Source organism: Alnus glutinosa, chromosome 9 (genome assembly GCF_958979055.1).
Source record: "Alnus glutinosa chromosome 9, dhAlnGlut1.1, whole genome shotgun sequence".
Lineage (NCBI taxonomy): Eukaryota > Viridiplantae > Streptophyta > Magnoliopsida > Fagales > Betulaceae > Alnus > Alnus glutinosa.
This window is the reverse complement of record NC_084894.1, coordinates 28599253-28618357: the sequence shown is the minus strand read 5'-3', so window position 1 is coordinate 28618357 and position 19105 is coordinate 28599253. Positions and strand designations below refer to the sequence as shown.

Sequence of the window (19105 nt, the reverse complement as noted above, 5' to 3'; positions counted from 1 at the left end):
AATAAAGCTCACTAAAAAACTAAGAGATGTGAGATCTAAGCTAAAAAGCTATAAAACACCAGCAATCTTTGAACATGCAACAGGTAAACTGCAAAATCTAACCTAAAAAAAGCAAAAAACAAGACAATAATAAAACCCAACAAACAGAGGTTCAGACAGGGGAGGGGATGCCACCATCAAAAAGACGTCGGATCCACAGAAAGATGCTGCCAGTCGAGGTTGGGAGGTGGCGCGTGGCCTCCACGCACCAGAACAAATCCTGGCTCGTGTGTGCCGAGGTTGGTTGGGGGCACGCCGGCCAGCAGAAGACTCGGAGGAATCCGACGAACCCAATGGTGAGGTCCGTGTTGTGAGTAATGGGGAGAGAAGTGTAGATCTAGACCTAAAGATTTCGACTTAATAACCCTCTCAAAAATCACACAAAACACAGCCAAAGAAAGGGACTACCAGTGAGCTCAGTGTTTGGGAAGAGAAGAGGAGCCTTATGCTCTGTTGTTGGTTTGGAAAAATAAAATGATAATTTAAAACCATTTTTAAAAAAAAGTCACTATTTACTTTTTGCGCCTAGCAAGGTGAAGGTGTGCATTTTTAAAAATCATAATTTCATTAATCGCATTTTGAAATTGTAATTTTTTTCAAACCGCTATACAGTCACGATTTACAATATTTGGTGACGATTCTATCCGTTGTCCCAGAAAAAAAAAATAATAATAATAATTAATTGTTGGATTGTTTCCCAGGGGCGTTCACCAACAAATAAAGGAAATGGCATAACTCACCCTTGGCGATCAACTGATATAAATGGACTAAACAGATTTATGTTCAGCTCTTGAACTCAGCTTATTGGTTACCTCCCGAGTATGCGTTAGGGCTAAATTACATTGTAGGGATTGCCATTTCATATGGCGTATTCCAGATATGCAATTAAAGATGACAACTATCCAACCCAATATGTCGAATAAAACAACAAAGCTTTCAAGAAAAATTGACTCTCGATATATACAAATATGCGCAACCTATTAAAAGCAAACCCAACAAGTTCCTATTTCAAAAAGAAAAAATACCCAACAAGTTCCAAGGCATCAAGCCATCTGTCCTTGCTAACAATATTCATGTTTAGAACGGGTTGCAGTTCAAGCCCCCAAGTATGAAGCAACGAACCTGTAGATGCATTTGCATTTCATTAGTTCCAGTTTGATGCACACAGATGCCACATGCAACCACACTGAAAGGATAAAGAGAAAGGGAGAGAGCATTCTCATCATGGCCAGAATGCTAAAATGGAAGCAAAAGGAACTCCATCCAGCTCAGCAATTTGGAGAAAATTTAGTAAATTGCTACGGTGCTCTCACCAAACTTAAGAAACAATTTTTTATTCTAATTTTCTCTCCTCTCAATTTTCTCTCTTCTCTCTTTCTTTCTCTCGCATACTCTTCTCCCTCTTTACACAAGCGCCTCGCCACCACTACCTGAATTTTTTAAAATATAACCATTGAGAGACGTGATTTTGAAAATATAACCGTCAAGAAAAAACAAATTTTCAAATATATGATTGTTAGAAAAAGAATAAAGAAATCTTTAAAAAATAATATTTAAATAGAAGAGTGAAACTTGATAGCTAAAATAGAGAAAGATGTATTTGCTTTGAAAAAGTGGGTAGCAAAAATAGAGAGCAAATTTGCTGGGCCAGATGTGAATGCCCTCACTAATCTAGCTTCAAGAACAGATCATTGCAATATGTATAAGTTACAGAAAACCCGACTTTTACACAGAGATGCACATGCAATTTCTTACCAATGTAAGAATCTTGGAGACCGAAGCATTGTCTCATCAATCATCTTTTGAAAGAGGCATTAAAGCGGGACTGCGTCAATCATCCCAAGCACTATCTGCAGCGCCCTCTCCTTTAGTGTCTGAGGCTGCAATCATGAACCTATACTTATCCTCGATGGTTATTGCAGTGGATCCATTCATTGAGAGTTTGGACACAGCAGTTCTTGCTTCTTTCAGTGCAGCTGCTGCTTCTCTCTCCTTTCTTCTTGCAACCTATCAGTTAAAAGCAGCAACCTCCAAGCTTTACGAAAACATTAAAGACCTTTTTTTTTCGGGTAAAATATCTAAAACTCCAGAGTTTAGTCAAATATAAATGAACCACTCTCTATTTCCATAAATTACTTAAAGCACTAGCAATAGCTGCCTTAAATATCATTCCCTTTCCTATATGTAGGAAAAACTCATAAAAAAACCTGCAACAGACTCTCTAACACCAATCTAGGGTAGCACTTTTGCTTCCCTTAACATTATTTTAATGTAAAAAGGTTTTCTCTTTCATCTCTTTCCCCTTGCGTTTATTTGAAAAAATATTTAAATGGCTTTCTCTTTCCTCTAGCATTTCTTTGAAAGAATATTTAAATGGTATAGAGAAAGGATAAGAGAAGCTATTAGCGTTTATTGGAATATGGAAGCAAAAAGTAGTTTGGTTTCCTAAATTTCAGGAAAATCCAAGGGAAACTGGCGCTAATGCTCTTACACCTCTCCTGTTTTTCACAATTGGCATACACTTGAGTCCAATCCGTGTCTGATACAATCGGAAATTGTTAATGGCACTGTTAAAATCATGAAAAATGCTAAAATACACCTATTTTAATAATTATACGATTCTGATAAACCTTCTCTCAACCCCAAAACTCTGAAACCCATGCCCATGCTTCTTCTTTTTTCCCTCTATTGCTCAAAATGAAGCATAATTCTAAATTATTTGTTAAAAATGATGAAGGCAAAATCATTAATTTACATTTCCTGTTGACAGAATCATCTGACATGGACTAAAGGGTAATTTAAGAAAACAAGACGTAGGCTCATGTTTTTTCGCCTAAAACTTTTTCTTCCTTTCTTTGAGAAGGGAGGGAAACCTACCTTTCCAGTCGCATAGGCCATAGGGTTCCCAGATTCAACATCCGCAATTGCTTTCTTTATCTGGGCCACAAGTACCTACAAAATGCAATAACGCCAGTCAAGAATATCAGTCACATCTATGAATATAGAGGCAAGCATAAAGGGAAGTAAAAGCAAAAGGTGGGGTAGAAATTACCATATCATGATCAGTGTAGAATGAAGTAGCTTGGCCCATTGATCCTGCACGCCCCGTCCTTCCAATCCGGTGTACATAATCTTCCATTGTCTATAATTGAGGCAGCCATAACTGAAGCTTCAGGTTTGCTATTTCACAAGGAAATTAATGACTGAAAAAGACCAAGCTAATGAGATGCTAAAATATCAGTAGCAGAAAGACTTCCTGACCACAAGCTGAGATTCAAATCGCATGGTACTTTTGTACTCAAGAAGATCACTACTGATGACATTGTGAATTGCTAGAATTGCAACCCACAAACTGAGGAGAATTCCCAGATTTTCAGATAACCTTCCAAGGTATGTTTGTGGAATTCAGATGAAACTCAGTGATCAAGAAGCTTTTATTTGCAGCCATAAGTACCTTTGGGAGATCCAGATTTATAACATGAGCAACTCCTGTGACATCCAAACCACGAGATGCAACATCAGTGGCAACCTGCAGACAACATCTCACTAAGATAATCAGATAAAAGAATGGCATAAGAACCTCCAAAATCTATTCAAGTAGAATGAGACATATAGAAGATAAAGAGGAAATGCGTGGTAGAAAGTCCACTCATCTGCTTCACAAATGATAGGCAAAATTCTCCAAATTTACCAACAAAAAATCCAGAAATCTTCACTGTATACTATTTCAGATCATACTAATATCACAGCTAATGAAGCCTATTCCTATATCAATAAACACTAAATGGCCATTCTCTTTTAAGAAAAAAGTATACTGAAAAAATAGTTTCTTTTGTTTTTCTTTGGGTAAGTAAAGATAGACACAATCCAATTATTCTAACTCTGTTAAAATTACATGTTCAGAAAAAGCGAATTTTCAAAATTCGCTTAAACATCATAAGTACATAAATGCAACCAAAGGAAACTAAATGGCACAATCATACTTTGCATAACATACAAAGATGTAAATATATTATAATGAGTAAGCATAGTTCAGAAAATGACAGCCACCTCGTAATATACTGTGAGAACATTGAAACCATATTGTTTCAAAATATCTTAAAATTAATCCCACACCACTAATTGTGGCAATGGATTTTATATCCTTTAACGGTTCCCATTTGGGATGATATATGTCATACAATTATGATTTAAAACCATGGCAATTGAAGGTATCTTAAAACGGAATGAGCCATAAAAATCCCACAGGATATCAAATTCTCCCTAAAGTTTCCCAGCAATGTATATTGACCCATGGCAGTTCAAGGTATTATAAGACAGAATGAGCCATAAAAATCCCACGGGACATCAAATTCACCCTAATGTTTCCCAGCAATGTATATTGAACCAAAGAATGTTTCAAACTAGTTGGACTTTCCAGCAAAAGTCTTCCTAGCAATGCAGTTTAAATTACCAAAATTTTAGTAGAGCCATTCCTAAAATCATGTAGAGCAGCCTCTCTTTCACTCTGACTACGGCCACCATGAAGAGCAACTGCATGTAAACCTTGTGCTACCAAAGCTTCGGTGACTTCATCACACCTTGTCTACATGCAAAACCAAATTTCAATATTAAAACATCTTGCTAAAACCTTACAAAAAAAAAAAATTATTAAATAAATTATGCAATGACAAGACAGACATGATCTTTCGAAGAACTACCAAATGTGATTGGAATTTATTTGAGAGAGAGAGAGAGAGAGATTTACATTATGAAATTTTATTTAAAATGGAAATGAGCGCCAAGATAAAAATGAGGTCACAACATATTTACAGACTACAGCATTTTGCTTGAAGAGAAAATCAGATATCCTGCCAGCTTTTTCATGATCAGTAACAGCAAGAAATTCAGAATATCCATATGCAGGGGCAGAACCACCCCTAGCCATGGGGGATTCCGGGCCCCCGCAAAATTTAAAAAGTCACAAAATTTTGAAAATTTCTTCTAAATTTTAGGTATTTTTATGAAATGAACCCCCTCAAATTTTATTTTTTTTAGTTTTGGCCTAACACCCCCCCCCCCCCCCCCCCCCCCAAAAAAAAAAAAAAATCTAGTTCCACCCGTCCATATGCAAACTCAAATTTCACAATATTTATCCTAGGTTGAAGAGGATTTGGATGAGAATTTTCATAAGTTTAAATTTGAAATGTTTCAAATTATTCAGTACATGAAAGCAATATACAAGCTCCAGATAGTGGATATGAAGATTCAACAAGGTTATTTTCAGAGGTGTACACCCAAAAGTTGGATGCACATGCATGGTTGAGCAGCAACATGTAAACATGTCTGCATCAACTCCACATGTCCATAGGGTAAGATACTGGTGCAGAAAAAATGCACAGAATATACATATTGCAACTTATAAGCTAAAAACTACGACAATAATGACATAACAAAGTTTTTTTAAAGAAAAGACTGTGCATACCTTCCTTTCCACAAACACAATAGTTAAACGAAAGGGATGACCAGATCTTTCAGCTTGTGATGCTTCCTCTACAAGCATAGCTAGAATCCCATCAATCTACAACACACTCAATTCCATCAATACATTATGTCATGTCAAAACTCTACCTATAAAATATCAAACATATTTGAAAGCAAAGACATAAATATCAGAGTAACATAAAATATACTTGTTGAAGAAAAATGATCTATGGAAAGTAAAAACATGCAGAACAGATACGTTCCACCAAACACCCTCCACATCTCTCCACACCATCAAACCCAGCAACCAAATTGTAAGAAATATTTCTTCAAAATCTATATATCTTAACTCTTAACTTGGTAATGACCTTTCCATTATGAAATTGTATTTGAGTCGATTTAAACCCACATGTAAATGAGTAATCAAAGATTGAACTCATAACTAAGAAGATGCAAAATCTGAGGAGCATGAGTTTCCCGTCCCCCAAACCCCACCCCCACCCCCACCAAAAAAAAAAAATATATATATATATATATATATATATATATATATATATATATATATATATATATATATATATATATATATATATATATATATATAAAGGAGCTCTCATAGACCCAAACAATAAAAATGCAACAAAATTCTGTCTAGATGAATCAACGAAAATTAAGCCAGATTTGAACATCTGACATGAAAAAGATATATTTTGGCTAAACCGTCCATGTAAGCATACCTTCTCACTGGCAGAAACCTTCTTCAATATTTGAGATACATTAGCTGTTGGGCTACTCACTTTTCCAACCTTCACTTGAACCGGGTTAGTTAAGTACTCCTGTCATTCAATAAAATAAAGGTTTATTGTAGGAAAGTTCTTCATGCAGCAGAAAACTAAGCCAAGGAAATAGAAAATAAATTTTTGTTGTCGAAGTATGTCAGAGTTAAAATTTGATCGTATAATATGGAAAAAATACAAATTCAATCTGAGTCATATCAATGTGCCCATTCTAGTTATATGTAAATTTTTTTGCTCAAGTGGTAATTGGGTGATTATGATCAGATAGGTATTACGTTAGAATCTAGTATGAACATGCAAAATATATATATATATCTGTGTGCCCCCGTGCGCGCGCAAGCAAAAAGTACACAGTCAAGGCCTGAATCTGTTGATACTCACTCTATAGTGCTAGAAATATTTACAAATTGAAGATACATACACCAAGAAACCTAGTGTCGGTCACTCATCCTACTCAGGAGAGACACATGGTACAATCATGCTAGATTTTATATATACTTCGACAGAATATTACCACTTTTCCCTCCTTACATAACTTGTATAATGACTGTAATAATATTAGAAGATTAGTAGGAGATCTAACCTGTGCTAATGCTTCAATCTCCAAAGGCATGGTTGCACTAAACAGCAAAGTCTGATGCTTTTCTGGAAGGTTCCGCATCACCTGAAACAGTATCAATAAGGAGTAATGTGTCTTCTTCTGAAGAGTAGAATGTAGAATGGAATGGCATGTGGCCACGAAACTCAAGGTTACCCATTTGTTGATTTTTCATTCACATCAGTTTATACATGATATAATGACAAAAAGTTAGCCTTATCAAGCAACTCTATGACCTACAGTAGTCGAACAATTCTTTCTATTTGACTAAAATGCAATATGAACTAAACATTTACAAGAAAATGGACATCAAAAATTAATCCCAGGCTCTGAAACCTAAAATTTGTAATAAGATTTGAAGAATGTATATCTTCATAATATGATTCATATTTATTAAGAAGTTTATGTCTTGGTTTTCTCTGCTTGCAATCTTTAAAGTAGTTTCAATTCTCCATAGTCGGCTGGCAAAGGTTCAGTATAAACAAACAAATATATATAAAATTTTCCGGATAAAAAATTAGGATTTCCATGAAATGAATTGAGACACCATATACCTCTCTTATCTGAGGTTCAAACCCCATGTCAAGCATTCTATCAGCTTCATCCAAAACAACAAATGAAATTCTAGAGAGGTAAGTGTTCCCTTGCTGTAAATGATCAATAAACCTTCCAGGAGTAGCAACTACCACATCCACTCCCGCCTTCAGCTCGAACCTCTGTTCCAGGGACAAAGTGAACCAAACAAAAATCAAGGTAAGCTATATGCAACCAGTACTTTCCCATAATCAAACAGGATGAGAAAACAAATGGAATATTCAATGTTTATGTGATAAACAAACGGGATAAAGTTAACGGTCACATTCTAGCATCGACCAAAGGGAAGGCATTAAGGAAAAACAAATGGTTGGCAAACCAAAAGGCACGAAAAGTTCTGATTTGTTCTTCTTGACCAAAACCAGATAATTTGAGAGCAAAAAGAAAGGAAAAAGACAATCTCCAGTCCCTCACTAAACCTGGGAATTTTAAGAGTAGAAAGCAAAAATTATCCTGCCAAAATTAGTTACCTGCTCGGAAATGTTTGTTCCACCCACAACTATTGCAGTTTTGAGTGACTCGAGAGATCTACTAAAAGCTTTAACCTGTAAAGAACTAGAGATATCAAAAGGATGCTCAACTTGATCGCTCATACAAACTAACAACCAAACACAAAATACAAAAACTTCAGATATCAAATGAGAAATCTCAAAAGTAGCACTCATGATATATAGAAAAAGACCACGCAATGCTTGAAGCTAGATATCATGGATCTTAGTATATGGTACAAATGGTTCTTATTCTCAAAACCCAAAGAGACTAGAAGGTTTGCTCAAAAGCAAAAACCAAAGCAAGTTATAAATGGTACAGTAAGTTATATAGGCTTGAAAAATATTAGTAACAATACATGAATCATTGGCGAAGTTTTTAGTGGCAAAAATAGTATCTACTATCCTCCAGAGTTCCTCTTGCAGATTAGATCATTCAGAAAATGCCGTAGAAATTTTTCAATAATCCTCAAATTTCAGGGGCCTATTTAAGCACATGAAAAAATGAAGAGCCAAATGTACCTAAGAACTCCAAAAAAAAAAAAAACAGTAGAAGAACTTCTATGGATGATTTAGAAGAAAAAAAAAGATGACAATTTGTCAAAAGAGTAATGCTATACACCACACTTTTCTCCCACTTTTCTGATGTTACACTCCCAATCAGCCCTTGAATTTTTATTTTTTTTGTAACAATGGTTAAAACAAGGGCTGCTTGGCAACGCCACATCAGCAAACTGGGATAAAATGGTAGTGTATAGCATTTATCTTGCCAAAAAAAATTGTCCGGATAATTAATCTTCGGTAGCTTAACACAGCCATCTCACCTCTTTTTCTATTTGCTGGGCCAGCTCCCTAGTAGGAGCCAGAACCAATGCCAAAGGTCCATCACCACGGCGAACAGGAGGTTGAGCCAAGCAATGCTGCATTCAAAAGGGGCAAAAAATATATATTGTAGAGCAAGACAACACATAAAGAAAACAAACATTTAGCAGGCTACATATTCAACCCGTGACCAAGAAATAAATAAAGGAAATATTACGTTCATATAAGCATATCAAATATCATGAACTAAGACCTCTATCATCGGAATAGCGAATGCAGCCGTTTTGCCACTTCCCGTTTCAGCACAACCCAACATATCCCTTCCACTGAGGGCCACAGGCATGGCCTGAGCCTGAATAGAAGTAGGCGTAGTGTATTCATGAAATGCTATATCCTTCATGATGCTTGGATGCAAGCGCTGAAAATATACAAATACATAGTTTCTTAAATCCTTATGTGATAACTAACTAGCCCAGTCCAAACGAGATATAAAATACAAAAGATTACCATATCCGTGAAAGACTCAACAGGCGCAGGAGCAGGAGGGGAGTCCAGAGTGACAGTGACATCGACATTGAGCCGCAACCGAACGTCTTCGACCTGTATATGTAACAATAGTTTCAGCAAAATCAACTTTGACCCATGTGTGAATACTTGAAACACAACAAATCAGACACAAGTATCAGCATATTACATACAATTTCATGTATAGAACTCGAAGAAATTGAAGTACACATATGAACAAAAATAAATCAGTTAAATTAGAAGAAATGGCAAAACAAGTTTATTGAGTCTATTTCGAAGCCATTATTCAAAATATCACTCAAAGAAGATAATACACAATTCAATTTTTATATATATATATTATCTCACAATTTAGAAATGCATCACCGTAAGTGAAGTGCTTTTCAAACAAATAAAATGCCAAAATAATTGCAGGCCAAAAAAAAAGTAAACGAATGAACTCAAAGCAAAGCACAAAGGAAAAATCAACACAGAATCGAAACGTTTAAGTTAGAAAATAAGCTCAGAAGCAATTCACCAAAAAAACAACCTACAAATGCAGCGCCGAAGTTCAAAGAAGTAGCAGAAAATGAAGAAAGCAGAAGAGGGAACCTGCTCGGGATTCATGCGTAGAACGCGATCGGAGGGTTTCCACGGAGGGAAAACGGGTTCGGGCACGGCGAGACGGAGAGAGCTGGAGCCCCGGCGAGAGGCATTGGAGAAGCTTGAGGAATTGGAGAGCTTGGTGCGGTCAGTGTCTAGGGTTAGAGAAGAGGTTCTGGTGGTGGTGGTGGTGGTCGTCGTCGTCGTCGTCGTGGCAGCCGCTGAGCCTGAGTTCCTGAGGTGCGGAGGCACATACGACATCGTCTTGCTCTCTTTTCTTGTACGGAAGGTTTCTCTAGAGATAGAAAGGACCGAATGTCTGCCAATGAGAGGTTCCTGCTTGTGTTCGTTATGGCGACGCAACAGAGATATAGTCGTACTCATATACCACTAGTTGCTCACTTGCGAACTGGCGGACCCCACGGGTTGGTTTTGGGCTTTATGGGCTTCGCCTGAAGCTCGGGTATTTATGGGCCACCATTGGTCTTACTGTTCATTTGTGCTCCTTACAATTTATGGCCCAAGTGCTTGAAGATTTGTCACCCGTTTATTTGATCTATGATTTCAGTTTTGGATCATCATGACATGACAGGGCCCATTATGGTAATAAGAATTTTGCTTCAACGTGTTTCTTCTTTTTTTTTTATGCCAAATAAAATTTTCTTCAACTTGATGAGTATATGTTATTTGTTTGTGCTCTTTAATCGTTTAATTAATATCCTAATATTTTTCACACATGCGTAATACATAGGCTCAAACTAAAATGGAAGGTGATTTGATATTATGTAATCATCACTTAATCTAAAAAATTATAACTAATTAAAAAATTTTATTTAATCATTTAATTAATATTTAAATAATTTTTTTTATTTTATTTTTTGGTGTAGGGTCGAGTGTTGGTTGGATCTTGAGAACGACACTTGGAATGATTGGTTGAGGGATCTCGATGACCACTGAAGGGGTTCTAAGCAAATGCGGATGCGGTTTTAAAGTATGCAAATGCGGATAATAACTACATCCGCATTACCTTTACATAATATATTTAATATAAATTTAATTAAATTCACTAAAACGACATCGTTTTAGATTTGGTAAGTTTAGGATATTTAGGTTATATTAAGTTTTTTTTTTCACTATAATATCAAAGTCATACCTTACTACATTTACTTTTTTTCATTTTCTTTGAGTAATCCAAATATCAATTACTTTATAAAACAATGACCATCTATGGCTGATAATTATGAATTTGTATAATAAGTGAAATCTTAATTTATTTAAGCTTGCATAGAGTAATAACCGTATTATTTAAGCTTGCATATAGATTTAGGGTCCGTTTGTGATTGCAATTTCGTAGACAATAAATGCAATTTTAAATTAAATCGCAGAACATAAATCGTTTAGGAACTGAGTTTTTAAAAATTGAGATTTGAAAACGCAGAAAATCTGTTTTTTCAAATCGCAGGTAAGATGATTTTTTTTTAAAACGCAAAATTCTAAAGGCTAATTTGCGATTTTAAACGCTAAACTGAGATTTTGCCACACACTTAACTGCGTTTTTAAAAATCATTATTTCAAATCGCACATTTTAAAATCGTTATTTTAAATCGTACTTTTTGAAATTGCAAATCTAAATAGACCCTTAAATAGTAATTCAAAATAGTCATTACCGCTGCTGATAGTGAATAATAACCACATTTAATAACCATGCATATATAAATACTTTAAAATAATAACCGTATTATACAAATATAAATATAATTAATAACCACGTCCACATCGTCTCTTTCCTCCCTAATGATACGTCTCTTTTCTCCCTAATGATACGACATGGCGCCTACCGTTGTGGATTATTCTGATGTTGGGAAAGCATTAGATATTTTCGTCTTTGCAAGTTTTGGTTGCCGCTATGGACTGAGAAAGATCCCGTCCATATAACACCAAAATACTGGGCTGGGAAACGCTGGCGACTTTGACCACTAAATCATCCACCGCCGGTGATGCTATGACTGCCCCTTCGCAAGCAACAATTTGTTTCTATCTCTAGTAGTGTTCATTAATTGGTACGAGGTGAAAATTTTGTTATAAACACCAATCCTAGTGCATGCATGGTAGGAGAAAATCTGAGTCTTTTCTTCTTTTTTATGAAATTCGTTTTCATATAGAATTGTAATCTAATTTCTCCTTTTTATATGCAATTCTTATTTAGCTAAAGACAAGACATAACTTATTAAACTAAGTAATAAAGACAAAATAAGACCCCCCACCCCCCAAAAAAAAAAAAGTGTCAAATACTTTAAGTTACACTTGCGTCTTCTCTCACTGAATTGCAAAGCACGTGGTCTTTGCTTTATTTTATTTTTTTTCTCTTTTTGAGAGAGAATAATGCAAGACTTGATCCCGCACTTCCGGTTCCGGGCACTTCCATGTGCGAAACATAACTTATTAAACTAAACAATTAAGACAAAATAAGACCCAGAAAAAAAAAAAAAAAAAAAACCATATGCTTAGGGCCAGCCAGAGAATCTTCGATGCTTAAGCCAATAATTCTATTTGAAAGAGAGAAATAAATAATAATAATAATAATAATAATAAAGGTACTAAGAGAGATTTCTAAGGAAGAAGAGGTGCTTCAGTTTTTTTTTTTTTTTTTTTTGGGAAAAATATAAAAAAAGGTCCCCTCAATTAATGGCTGATTTTAAAAATAGCCCCATGACTTGAATTACCAAGTGTTGAAGTGACTCATCAAACTACCAAAGTATGTCAAAGATACTACTTTTTTATTATGTTCTTATAATATCATTATTCTCTTAAAATCTAAAATAAAAAATTAATAAAAAAACTATTTTTTTTTAAAAAAAATAAAAACAAACAAAACAAAGGCGTGGGTTAATACCATTTTTTTTTTTTTTTGATAAATACAAAATCAGTCACTATAGTTAACCAAAATTACAAATCGCTTATTGTGATATAAAAATAATTCAAAAAATGTCATCAAGGGAGGCAAAAATAACAATTTAATCGATGGAGTCAAATTCTATCAACACACTTAACGAATTCTGTTAGTGTCAATGTCAATACCAATAAAATGATAACATATGTCACTATTAATAAAAAACATGAAAAATTACAAAATTAGTCAATGTGATTTACCTGATTTACATTTAATTCCATATGGCATCAAAATGAACTTAGAGGTCTCTATGGTATGCCAAAAATACAAATCACTCATTGCAGTCAAATTCCGTCAAAACACTTTATTAATTTTGTTAGTGTGCTACATCAACGCCAATAAAATGACGCCACGTATTATTGTTAATAAAAAAAATTAAATATATATAAAACTAAAAAAATTCAAGAAATTAAAAAGTTGAAAAATTAAAAATTTTAATTGAAAAAAAAAAAAAAAAAAAAACCAATGGGTGACTCAGCAGCCACCCCCAAACCGAGCCACCCCTTGGTTTTTTTCTTCTAATTCTTCTTCTTTTTTTAGTTAGAAAATTTTAATTTTTTAATTTCTTTAACTTTAGGTATATAATAGTTTAGTTTACGTTGTTGTTTTTTTTTTAATAATAGCTTTTAAGAGATTAAGGATATTATAGGAATATAATAATAAAATTGACATTTTTAACACATTTTGCTAGTTTAATAATTCACTTTAGCACACTTAAAAATTTATTGAACTATTTTAAATTAACTGTTAATTAATAGGGCTTTTATATATATATATATATATATATATATATATATATATATATATATATATATATATATTTGGAGTAGGGTAATGAGGGTATTTTATCTAAGGGTCCACACTCCATAGTGATTAGTGAATAGTGACATTGTGGGGTTTGGGCCTTAGTCATATTTAATGCTAAAAATACAACTCTACCTCAACTGTTGTATAACTCTAAAGCACAATAGGATGTGACCCATTTTGTAGATTTTACCTCAATGTGTCTTAGAATTGTTCAATAATTAAGGTGGCGTTGTTTGTGAATCAAGGCCCACTATCCACCATCATGTGCCAAACTTTCTAGGGCGTCAATATGTTATTATTGTATCTGATTATGTATTAATGTCAAATATTATTGCATTTTGCAAATCATGACGTCCACATTCTAATAGAACTGCTGATGCAATAAAAAACTTTATTTGACACGGACGTGGCGTGACGTGGACAAATGTGATCGAAACGCGGAACTGATGGAGGTAGCTTAAGGTTGTGGTGGTGGCTTTGGTGGAGGGTAGGTGGTGCTATTTGTCCCTTGGTCCTTTTCCATGGTAGTAGGTAAGCCTTTGAACTCGTCTCCAGACCCTCCACCCGTTCTTCTTTTATTTTCTTTTTCTTTTTCACCAATTACCGTGGTTTCAATCTTTGCGGCGCTTACGGAGTTTGGCCTCTTCCACTACAATTCAAAAATAAAATAAAAGGAGAAATATTATAAGTTAAATTTTTATTTTATAGTCTTAATATGATAATCACAACTGATCCTTGAATCCGTCGTCGTTAAATAAATTAATTAATTAAGAATTGATCAATAATGGTATGTCAGTCTTGTAAGATAATAATAAAATAAAAATATAATTTATAACATTATAAAAATGTTATACATAATACCTTTATCCAACCATTAATAATGTTATATTAATACTATAATAACATTGCCAATTCAACCTTTAGATCGGCTCTTATTAAAAAAATTAATAAAAAATAAATTCAATAATAAATTAGCAATGCCACTTCAACATAACATGATAGTGATGGGATGATAATATAGTATATAGCATTCAGATATGATACATTGTCACATCAAAACACAACTACTGACCATCATTACTCACGTGACAACTTTTACTTTTATTTTTATTTTTTTAGAAAATAAAACTCTAAAGTTAGGTAGGGACCACATTGTCAGATATATAAGGTAGTCAAGAGTTGTGTCTTGAGATAGTAAAATCATATCTCTATAGCATTACTCTCTTAGATATGATATTTTACCACCTCAAGACACAACTTTTGACCATTTGTCCATGTGACAAGACGATCCCCTAGCTAGCTTTAGGATTTTTTTTATTTAAAAAAAAAAAAAGTTAAAATAAAAATTATCACTTTATAAAGATGGCCATAAATTATATTTTGTGGTAACAATATATCACATCTCTCTCTTTCCATCATTTTATCAAACCACTATTTAACTAAGCTGATCTAACAATCAGATCATCCCTTAGATTAGATTTCAACAAAATAGGTACAATTGGTCAAAAGTCTGACGTAAGACTATAACAATTTTATAGTATTTTCGGAGACTATGTAGTTAATTAAGTTAATAGACATGATAACTGCCGGTAAAATGGGATATATAGAAGTAGGAGTGCAAACTGCGAGATTAGAGATTGGATGGCTCGGGGTAGATAGCATGTGACGTCGGGGGATTCGTATCCATTATTCTTGTAACACAGAAGACCGGATGCAAACACCGTCAAATTTAACGGCAGTTGCAGCCGGCAAGCTAGAGCTGAGAGCCCGAGAGTTGAGAAATCGAAACTTTTTCTCTTACTTTTTTAATACAATTTTTAAAATTATCTCTTTAAGTTATTACGAGCTCTAGTCGACCACGTTCTCCAAGTATACTGGCTTTCCTTTTCTTTATGTTTCAATTAATCCATATTACTTATATTAAGGCACCATTTGGTTATTGCCATAATTGTAAGTTTAAGCTCTTAATAAAATATTAAAAATAAAAAAAAATTCAAATACTCATTCAAATTATCACCTTAAAAAAAAATAAAATAAAAAATAAAATAAATTGAGAACCAATGGCGGCACCACCCCCCCCCCCCCCCCCCCCCCCGCGCGGGAGCCCGAATGGGGTTGCTTGGCAACCTCCTTTTGGCCAAATGTGTTGCAAAATCGTAGAAAATAGCATACAAAAAAATCATCAGTAAAGGCCTTGTCTGATAAAGTACTGTACAGAATATGATAGTAGGTTGTTAATTTTAGAGTTATCAAAAAGTGATAGGTATGATATAAAGTAAAAAAAAGAAAAAAAAATTATTATTATAGTAGATTTTTTTTATTTGAATAGTAATAAAAAATTATTAATGTGGTATAAAAAGTAAAAAAAATTAAAATGTTTTTATGTTAATTGTTTTTAAAAAATATAAAAATAAAGTGAAATTTTGTTGTGATGTTGGCCAAATTATATGATTGCACGACTTTCTTCAAGAATGGAATGAAAGTGGTCTTTGAGTTAGGAGTGCGGTGGGCTGCTTGGACGAAAGCCGAGGCGTCAGCCAGACTTGACACTATATCACTCAGAGAAATCGTCTCCCTCTTTGCGCGAATTCCTTTTGAAGTTGGGGGCGAATTAAGAGTGTGTATATACGGATGAAAAATATATTTGTAATATTTGTGGCCGTCCGTATTTATAAAATGTAATATTACTTATATATATATATATATATATATATATTTATTTATTTATTTATTTATATATAAAAAGCATGCAAATCCATTATAATCGCATCCGCACCTAATAAAATAAATTTTTATAACCACATTCATATGTGCGGATGGCAAATGAGTATGATTAATATTCATCCACATGTACACCCATACTACGAATGCACACCAAAACTTATCCAATTCCATTTGGCCTGGTTTTTTTCTCTCTGTTTTTATTATTACTTTATTAAGGGCTTTTTTGTCCTTGAGGAAATATTAATAATTTTTTTTTTTTTTTAGTTTGAGAGATATTGTCTCAATTAAAAGTTTATGAAGACATTATCAATTGAGTCATGTGGTTTTTTTTAAAAAAATATATATATTCTAGTATGACATTAAAGCTCTGTTTGTTGACTTAAAAAGTTTAAATATTTTATGGAAAACGTTTTTCTTATTTCTAGGTGTTTGGTACAACCGAAAATCATGTCAAGCTGAAAAACATCTTCGATTGACAAAAAAATCCTTAATTTTTGAAAAATTATTTTCATTTTTTAAAGGGTAAATGTCTAATAAATCCCTGAGTCAGAGCGCCATTTGAATTCGATCCCTCACTTTTTGAAAGTAAGTATTCGGTGTTTAACTTTTTCACGAATTTGAAACAGGTCCTTCCGTCATTTTTTCATCCATTTTTCTAACCACCGTTAATGCCACATCACCCTTTTTGCCATGTCATCCTAAAATATTATTATTTTATTTAATTATTAATTTAAAAACTTAATTTTTTTTTATTTTCTAAAAAAATAAAAAATAAATAAAAGTAGGGGGTATGGGGCGGCAGCCACCCCCTTGGACTGATGAGTTATACGGTGAGTGTTTTTCTATTCTTTGTCGCTTAACCCACAGCCTATGCAAATCCAGGAGATCAAAGATTTAATTGTCATCGCAAGAAAGAAAGATGCGCGCTCGGTGAGGATCAAGAAGAGCAAAGGTGTTGTCAAGACTCAAGTTCAAGGTTCGTTGCTCCAAGTATCTCTACACGTTTTGCGTGTTCGACCAAGAGAAGGCTAACAAGTTGAACTGTTGAAGCAATCTCTCCCTCCTGGTCAGAATCGTGGATCTGCGCTTGGTGGTGTTCCCTTTAACATATTTTGGTTATTTGTTTGTAAAATTTCCAAATGGTTGAACTGGATTCTTTGGCAAGTTGATTATTCTTTTTCGCTTCAACTTATTTTAAATTGTGTACATCAATTATTCTTTTGTAAGTAAAGGCTAGTTATTTTCTCACATTATGCACAGCAAGCAACAAAGCTGAAAAATGGACGGAATTTCATTCAAAAGCACAACATCCCTCGTCGGCAATCTTTCGAACACCTCCTGTGCCTATTCCATCAACCCAAATTTTAGACAAGTATGAACCAAATGCATTTCCAACAAACACATCCAACTCCAACTTGGGTCGATCTACATTCGTCGAGTTCTTGACCCACTGTCACTGTTACGGTTCTGGAGAGATTGAGAGGGATGACCTGAACCCTCTGCTATTCAATAAGAAAACAACCACCCAACAGAAAAAACAAACAAACAAAAAAGAAGAAAAAAAAAAAAAACACTCACTAGAGAACTCACCAGTCCAAGGGGGTGGCTGTCGCCTCATACCCCATACTTTTCTTTTTTCTTTTTTTAGAAAATAAAAAATAAATTTGAAGTTTTTAAATTAATAATTAAATAAAATAATAATATTTTAAGATGACATGGCACTAACGGTGGTTAAAAAAATGGATGAAAAAATGACAGAAGGACCTGTTTCAAATTCGTGAAAAAGTTAAGTACCGAATACTTACTTTTAAAAAATAAGGAATTGAATTCAAATGACGCTCCGACTCAGAGATTTATTAAACATTTACCATTTTTTTTAAACCGTAAACAATTTTTTCAAACTTAAACTTTTCTTTCTTGTCCACTGTATCGCAGTTTATTAGTAACTTATGCTGAAATTCGCGATCGGCTGCTCACGGTGTTTGTCGGAATCCACCGTATACATGTACATGTTGCACAATTGAGCATTCCGTATGTACCATTTTTGGCTGTCAATGCGTTGTCATACTCATACCTTGGATTTTCTAAGATTAATGGACACGGTCTTTGATTCGACACTTTGTGTTTATTTTATAAAAATAATGTTATTTATTTATTTATTTTTTTTAATGAAACTAATCCGGATGTAATCGTGATTATAAATTGGAGACAATCCCATTGCAATAATTGTATAATTAATTTTATTTTTTTTCAAAAAGCCGAGCTGTCTTAATAGCATGATTTATTTTTCATCTGCAGAGCTCCTTCAATTTGGAATCCGTCAAAATTGACTTCCAATAGTTGTTTTTTTAAAACTCTCGCAGCCCACTTCTCTTGAAAGTTTAAACGATCACTTATTTTAAAATTTTAAAATTAATTAAAAAATATTTAATTATTTAATTAACACATTTTAAAAACAAATTTTAAATATAGCATTAAATAAGGACAAGACACGTTCAAGTCGGCTGAACTTTAACGTTAAAAAATATGAACAAGTTTTGGCATCATATCACCTTATTATTAAAATCTAACAAAAATTCATATCAAAGTCAAAATAATTTTAAAAGTTATCTAAAAATATAAAATATAAAATATATATATATATATATACAAATAAGGGAAATCGTATATAGTATTATTCATTTAAATGGTGGCAGACCATAACCCAGTCAGCCCA

At 33.7% G+C, this 19105-nt stretch overlaps 1 protein-coding gene across 3 annotated transcripts; it reads right to left on the bottom strand.

Moving 5' to 3' along the window:
• Window positions 1-766: 766 nt before the first annotated feature.
• Window positions 767-10251, bottom strand: LOC133877970 (ATP-dependent RNA helicase DBP2-like). 3 transcript variants are annotated; one of them, XM_062316435.1, is made up of 15 exons: window positions 9918-10251; window positions 9309-9401; window positions 9055-9219; window positions 8804-8899; window positions 7962-8036; window positions 7452-7613; window positions 6883-6963; window positions 6240-6338; window positions 5504-5599; window positions 4493-4624; window positions 3494-3568; window positions 3092-3181; window positions 2917-2991; window positions 1795-2046; window positions 767-1161 (listed from the first exon to the last, which is right to left on the bottom strand). In XM_062316435.1, the coding sequence occupies exons 1-14, from the start codon at window positions 10167-10169 to the stop codon at window positions 1870-1872; spliced, it is 1668 nt and encodes a 555-aa protein (XP_062172419.1). In that variant the 5' UTR covers window positions 10170-10251; the 3' UTR covers window positions 767-1161; window positions 1795-1869. The 3 variants fall into 3 exon arrangements, with proteins under 3 accessions (XP_062172419.1, XP_062172421.1, XP_062172420.1); XM_062316437.1 differs by lacking the exons at window positions 767-1161; window positions 1795-2046; window positions 2917-2991 and having other exon boundaries at window positions 3093-3219; XM_062316436.1 differs by lacking the exons at window positions 767-1161; window positions 1795-2046; window positions 2917-2991 and having other exon boundaries at window positions 3175-3242.
• Window positions 10252-19105: the final 8854 nt, after the last annotated feature.

What these genes read in the sequence shown, in the direction of transcription:
- LOC133877970 (XM_062316435.1), bottom strand. Translation starts at nt 10,169, where the DNA reads ATGTCGTATGTGCCTCCGCACCTCAGGAACTCAGGCTCAGCGGCTGCC. An exon ending in CCCAGCAAATAGAAAAAGAG is followed by an intron (nt 8,037 to 8,803) that starts GTGAGATGGCTG and finishes AGTTCTTTACAG; the next exon opens with GTTAAAGCTTTTAGTAGATC. An exon ending in AGGTTTCTGCCAGTGAGAAG is followed by an intron (nt 5,600 to 6,239) that starts GTATGCTTACAT and finishes AGTGTGTTGTAG; the next exon opens with ATTGATGGGATTCTAGCTAT.